The 7,488-nt window shown below is 38.6% G+C and overlaps 1 protein-coding gene across 1 annotated transcript in view; it reads right to left on the bottom strand.

Annotated features, from left to right (window-relative positions):
* MYPN (myopalladin) overlaps positions 1-7,488 on the bottom strand; it is a 77,602-nt gene that overhangs the window by 13,197 nt on the left and 56,917 nt on the right. Inside the window, exon 13 of the mRNA XM_005876785.2 lies at positions 406-627. Within this exon, the coding sequence (XP_005876847.1) occupies positions 406-627 (222 nt within the window). The remainder of the gene's footprint in view (positions 1-405; positions 628-7,488) is intronic.

The following is a 7,488-nucleotide window of genomic DNA, read 5'->3' as shown; positions in this document are numbered from 1 at the left end:
AAGGAGGAGGAGAAAGAGGAGAGAGAGAGAGAGAGAAAGAGAAAGAGAGAGAGAGACATCGAATTTATGGTTCCACTTATTTATGCATTCATTGGTTGCTTCCTATATGTACCCTGACCAGGGATCAATCTGCAACCTTGGCATATTGGGACGACACGCTAACCAACTGAGCTATGCAGTCAGGGCTCTGGTATTGGTTTTTATTTCCTTAGTAGATATTTCACTTGAGTCTGCTAAGACTTTCTTTTTTTTTAAATAAATCTTTATTGTTCAGATTATTACAGTTGTTCCTCTTTTTTCCCCCCATAGCTCCCCTCCACCCAGTTTCCATGCTAAGACTTTCTTAAGGTAATGTCTGCAGTTCTGTGTTGTTGCTTTGCCAACTGGCTGGTCATCTTCCCTTACCTTTGGGATAGGTATTCCAACAATTTTGCAGGTGAATGTGACTGGAGAGCCTTCTGTGACTCGAAAGTGCTTGAGTCTTTTGTCAAAGATGGGAGCAATACACTTGCCCGTGGGGATCTCATCATGTTGGATTTCATCATCAGACTCATCCACAGGGGTACGTTCCAAGCGAAATTCTATTTCATTCATCAGTCTCTGCTCAAAGCTTGAAATTTTGTACTCCTGTCAAAATGGCAAACATGCTTCAATTTCAATTTCTATGGGTGAGGTAGAAGGTGTCATTATAATTTGAAGGAGCAGCGTTTTAAGGTTCAGATGTTAGATTTATATCATGGAACCCCAATAAACCAGGCATGTACCATTCCCAGTTCCTCACCATGAGCACTAAAGGAGATTTCAGTATCTCTACTATAATCCCAAACTGCCTTAGTGAATCCCGATTCCTCACCTTGAGCATGGAGCCCCAGTAGAATCCTGTAGGGAATGGAATGAAGATGGAATGTAATTTCCACAACTACTATTAATGTCCATTTCAATATGTAGAGCTGCCTATCTGGTATTTTGGCTAAGCTTTTCTGAATTGCATTCTGATGCATGTCTGCATTACCAATGTCCTGATTCTACTGGACACTCCCATCTGCGTAGTTGAGGAAAATCTGTCTCGAATAAATCTTCCTTGACTTCACATAGGTCTTCATTGCATCTCTCTGCTCCCTTAACAACAAAACTACTTGAAACAATTTTGTATTGTTACAGGATAATTTCCATACCATTTAGTCTCTTGTTAACCTACTCCAGTAAGGATTGTGTTCTCACTGTTCCACTGAAATTACTATTGTTAGGGTCTCCAAATTTGTCAAATCCAGTTGTCACTTATCTATTCTTACCTTACCAGACCTCTTAGCAGCATTAGATACAGATGGCTACTTACTCCTTTTTGAAACATTTTCTTCTGTTGGTTTTAATGACACCATACTGGTTTTCCTTCTCTTTCTCTGGCTGCTCCTTATCAGTCTTCTTTTCTAGCTCCTAATCCTAGATAGGTGACCTCATCCAATCCCATAGCTTCAGATACCTTCTGAATGCTGATAGCTCCAAGTCTTATCTCCAAGCCTGGTCTTTCCCCAGAACTCATATACCTAATGATCTACTCTGTATCATGAGAGTATTATACCCAACAATTTACTCTACATCATGGCTTGGGTGCCCAATGGGCATCTCTAACTGAGCATGGTCCAAAACAGGCCCACTTGCTTTCCATCCCCCAAGAGACGCTCCTGCCCTGCTCTTTCTCATCTCAGGAAATATCATCTTGATTCATCCACTTGGTTAAGTGGTTAAGCCAGAGTTTCCCCACATTGTCTTTTCCCCACATTTCTAAAAATGTCCAACCTGTACTTTTGTAAAAATGAATTACTAGAAAAATGAAAATTTAAAAGCATTCAAAATTATTATGTTTAATAGACATAAAATTTCTCTGTCAAGTTACTATCAAAATTTCTTAATGGTTACTCTCAATTTCTGTACTTATCCCAAGGTGGAGAGGGGACAGCTTGCAGATTGCCGCAGGTTCTCAGATCACCCTTTGAGTACCCACTTAAACCGTAAATCTAGTACTTATCCTGAATTCCTTTCACTCACTCTCCCTGTCATATCCTATCAAGCTTAAATGTCAACTCCCTAAAGCAGTCTTCCCAGGCCACTTCATCTAAAGCAGCGGTTCTCAACCTGTGGGTCGAGACCCCTTTGGGGGTCAAACGACCCTTTCACAGGGGTCGCCTAAGACCATCGGAAAACACATATATAATTACATATTGTTTTTGTGATTAATCACTATGCTTTAGTGTTCAATTTGTAACAATGAAAATACATCCTGCATATCAGATATTTACATTACGATTCATAACAGTAGCAAAATTACAGTTATGAAGTAGCAATGAAAATACTTTTATGGTTGGGGGTCACCACAACATGAGGAACTGTATTAAAGGGTCGCGGCATTAGGAAGGTTGAGAACCACTGATCTAAAGTAACTCGCCAGCCTGGCCAGTGTGGCTCAGTGGTTGAGCATTGACCCATGAACCAGGAGGTCACTGGTTCAATTCCCAGGTGATGCCCAGTGGAGGTGTGCAGGAGACAGCTGATGGATGTTTCTATCTCTTTCTTCCTCTCCCTTCCTCTCTATCTAAAAGTCAGTGAAAACATATTTTAAAAAATAAAGTAACTCTGCACTCTAATTTCCTGTCTAATACCAGTTGCTATCTAGTATTTTTCTTGTTTGCTTGTTTCTTGATTGAAAGATTAAATATCTCTAAGCACTGGAATGTTACTTTCATAAGAGCAGAGATCTTGTTTATCTTGCTTCCCACTAGATTAACAGCACCTAAATAGTGAATGCCTGCCTCATGGCAAGTACTCAGTGAGTATCTGAAGAATGAGTGAATACATGAATGACATGGGGGCAAGCATGTGTTCCAACTCTACCACATCTTTGAGGAATCCGGAATTTGTTTTGATGATTTTTATCAAGATGGGGCCTGATTTTACAGAATTTAAGATGTTTGAATTGATTTAACACAAGGGACTACAGAAGCAATATGATGAAAATATGCATATTTTGTTATACTGTAAATGTATACATACTGGTTAAATATTTATTGTTTTACCAATACTACAAATTGGGAGGATGATGAGAATAGAACACTCAGTGAATTATTTTTAAAATATTAAAAGAATTGAGAGCCCAGAAATAAACCCACATGTATATGGGCAAATACTTTGTGCTAAAGGAGCCAAAAATATACAATGGAGAAAAGAAGCCTCTTCAATAAATGACGCTGGGAAAATTGGAAAGCCATATGCAAAAGAATAAAATCAGACTGCTATTTGTCACCATACATAAAAATTAACTCAAAATGGATCAATAACCTAAATATTAGACCTGAAATAATAAATTACATAGAAGAAAACATAGGTACTAAACTAATGGACCTTGGTTTTAGAGAGTGTCTTATTAATTTGACCTCAAAGGCAAAGGAAGTAAAAGCAAAAATAAGTAAGTGGGACTATATTAGACTAAAAAGCTTCCACACAGCAAAAGAAACCAACAACAAAACAAAAAGGCAATCAACAAAATGGCAGAAGATATTTGTAGACAACACCTCTGATAAAGGGTTAATATCCAAAATATATAAATAGCTCATATAGCTCAATAACAAAAAACAAACAATCCAATTAAATATTGGGCAGAGGACCTGTATGGACACTTCTCCCAAGAAGACATACAAATGGCCCACAGATATGAGAAAATGCTCTTCACTAGCTATTAGGGAAATGCAAATCCAACTACAATAAGATGCCATCCCACACCTGTTAGAATGGCTATTATCAACAAGATAAGTAATAATAACTGTTTGAGAGGTTGTGGAGAAAAAGGAACCCTCATTCACTGCTGGTGGGAATGTAAACTGGTACAGCCACTATGGAAAACAGTATAGACATTTCTCAAAAAATTAAGGATAGAGTTATCATATGACCCAGCAATCCCTCTTCTGGGTATCTATCTGAAAAATTTGAAAACATTTGTTCACATGTTCATATAACATTATTCACAGTGACCAAGACATGGAAACAACTGAAGTGTCTTTCAATAGAGGATTGGACAAAGATGTGGTACATACATATATACAACGGAATTCTACTCAGCTATAAGAAAAGATGGGACCCTGCCATTTGTGACAACATGGGTGGATCTTGAGAATATCGTGTTAAGCGAAATAAGTCAGAAGGAAAAAGTCAATAACCATAGGATTTTACTCATATGTGGGAATTAATACTGAAAGCAACAAATGAACAAAAAGGTAAACAAACAAACAAAAACTCCTAGATGCAGACAACAGTGGTAACCAGAGGGAAGGGCGGTTGGGGGTGAGGTAGGAAAGGGTATAGGGGGTCAAATATATGGTGACAGAAGAAGACTTGACTTTGGGTGGTGAACACACAATACAATATACACATGTTGTATTATAGAACTGCACATTTGAAACTATATAATTTTGTTAACCAATGTCACCCCAATAAATTTAATTAAAATACTATTTGTAACTATGGAGCATATAGTTGTAAGCAGATTTTAGCTGGAAGTTTCTACTGGGGCACCAAGATGGGCTACATATCAGAAAACAAGTGAGTTGGGAGACAAACTATTTTCCAGAAATTTCAAAGCTGGTGTTTAAGGATAGGTTGGATGATTTAAAGCCTTCACTTCCATTAGAGATATAAGAGTCAGGAGGGAGAAGATCCAGTGAGAGGACTTTGGAGAGAGTTATTAATGTCTGTGAGTGTCCTACCTCCACCTCCAGCCCCTGGGTACCTCCCTTTCACCTGAAGTCTAGCCAGGTCTCGCTCCTGCCTAAGAAATCTGGAGTGAAGAGTGAGGTGGACTTTTGTTGGTGGCCAAGCTCAAGGCAGCTTTGAGTGGCCTGCACTCCTGCATTGTTCCAGGGCAGAGGACTGTGATGGCTCTCCTTATGCACACGTGGGTCACACACGACACAAAGCCAGTGTGGGGTCAGCTTTTGTTCCTCCATGGTTGGGAAAGGAAGGAGTCAGAAATAGTGGTTGGTGAAGTGGGGTAAGAGGGGGCAAAAAAGAGAAAAGCTGGCCATGGTTCCCTTCCTGGCTATTTAGGTTCGTATCTTGCAGAAGTCCCTGGTGAAACAGGGGGTTTGTGTGTGGGTGTTAGTTTTCATTAAGAATTGGAGTGTTGGTTACTACCAGGACTGGAAATTTTGTATGACTGGATCAAGATTGTATTTTTGCAACACAGTAACCAGAGAATCTTATAATAATGAAAAGTGGTCACAATGGTTTTGAGATAGCTTCACATTTGAGATTGCCAGGAGCAGAAGAATTAGCCCATTAGATGAATTTATAGGGATATGGAGAGAAAAAAAATTCTTTTTAGACATACCTGCTTAATGTACCACTTATATGATATAATGTATAAATTGCAGAGGAGTAACAAACAAAATCAGAATATTGTAGGTCAAAGAGTTTCCATGAAAGATTTCATAAAATATTTGGGAAGTTGATTCTCAGGAGCAAGGGAAGCCGCGCAATGGTGTGGCTTGTTACTAAAGCACTGAATCTTTATATCTGAGGTGTTAACAGAGATGCACACTATCTCCAAAGCAGGAATTGACATTTTCCGTGGTGCTTAGCAACTAAGAGATGGTTTTCCCAAGGGTAGCTACTCCTATTACACATAAATCAAGATTGTCATTCCAAGTTATAACTGATGGGACTCAGATTTTGTAAGAAAATTTGCAAACACAAGCAATATGTTCAAGTTAAATTTAAAGGTGCTTTTTGCACTGTTCTGCACAAAGGCTGCACTACTGATCCACTGTTGGTGGACAGCACATTGAGTTTCCAGGACTGGACTTACGTTGCATTCTCATTTTCCCTTGCCTGGTCCCCTTTGTGAGTAATGGCAGGAGTTTCTGTATCACCTGCTCGTAGGTAATGTCTATGCTCAAAGGAAAGAATTTTTCTTTCTGTAAATCTGGCCTGTATGGCAATCAAATCAGTGATACATGACCTATCCGTTCCAGCTTATATGTATAACCTTAAGTGAAAATGAATTTCACAGAAGTTCAGTTGCTCTATGAAAGAAAACAAAAAGCTAAAAAAAATTCTCAGAAGAGTATGCCATTTGAAAATATAATTCCTTTCTTCCCTTTAAAGATAACCCTCTTAAGGTTGATAATTTGACAAGTTGAAACACTTGATTTTTGGGACACATCTGCAGAAATTTTCTTCCAATTGGCAGAGTGGTGGGGAGTGCCTTCCTTCTGTGGAGAACCACAGTGTGATGACACATCCCAATCACGTATGTCATTGCCCAGGCTCCGGATTTCCAAAATGGGGGCCATCGTCAGAAACTCACTGCCTTGAGCTCATGCTGGCTTCCTCTACTCTGGGCTTCAGGGGCAAATAATCAAATTGGATAAAACCAGCTGGAGGAGCCTGCTCAAGGATTCCCAACCTACTCGAGGTATAATGTTCACTAAAGAACATCTTATATGTTAGAGAATGTATTCTCTTTTGTCCCAGGGAGATCCACAGTATGGACAGAGGATAAAAGATTTCTATATAAACTTGGAGGGTAACATACATAGGGGATGCCTTCTTTTACTATTTATCTAATAGTTACATGCTACCTTCAATAGAGACTACCAGGCTTCATAGCCTACTTCCTGTCCCTGCTGCCAACTTCGTAGTAAGCACCTACTATGTGCTAAATACTATGATAGGCACTGGAGATACAATATTCTATAAAACATAGACTCTATATTCAAAGATGTCGTGTAAAAATACTTTAAATCCAAAATTTTTCCGTAAGAATAATTACTAAAAAATACACAGATTTATTTTATACTTAAATGTTCACTTAACACCAATTTTGCTTAATTTAAGATTCTTTTTCCCCCCTGTGTGTAATTTCAGTGTGGTTTTTAAAGATTTCTTCTTTTTAATCAGTTGTTTAAAATAGATTGCTATCACAGCAAGTAGTATCCACAATTAGGTATAATCAGTCTGGATAGTCAAGTGAGATATTTTCTATAGATATGCAACAAATCCAAAATGTTCTACTTGGTTAAGAATTTCACTATCCTACCTGAAACTAATGTAAAAATCCTATTGTTTTGTGTTAATTCAGCAAATATTTACTGAACACCTACTCTGTGCCAGACATAACAGGGGTACAACAATGAACCAGACACCCCCCAATTGCAGCTCCCAGGAAGCTTGTGATTGGTGTGTTGTGGGTGGGCCCATGGCAGACGACATCAGGACACTTCACTACCGTGTCCTACGTGCCCATGTTGGGCAATGTAAGGCCAATAAACTATGTGGAATATTTTTTACAAAAGGAATGGATGGCAACACTGCTCATAAAAGAGGATTTTTATAAAGAATTCTTAGTAAGAGATGAAAGAGGTAAGATTAAAATAGAGGAAATGACTAAGCATCTTGGAGAAGAAGATTAGAGGAACAAAAGGCAGAGCAAGAATTAGG

This window comes from Myotis brandtii, unplaced genomic scaffold (assembly GCF_000412655.1).
Source record: "Myotis brandtii unplaced genomic scaffold, ASM41265v1 scaffold499, whole genome shotgun sequence".
NCBI classification, from domain to species: domain Eukaryota; kingdom Metazoa; phylum Chordata; class Mammalia; order Chiroptera; family Vespertilionidae; genus Myotis; species Myotis brandtii.
This window is presented reverse-complemented; position numbering and strand designations above follow the sequence as displayed.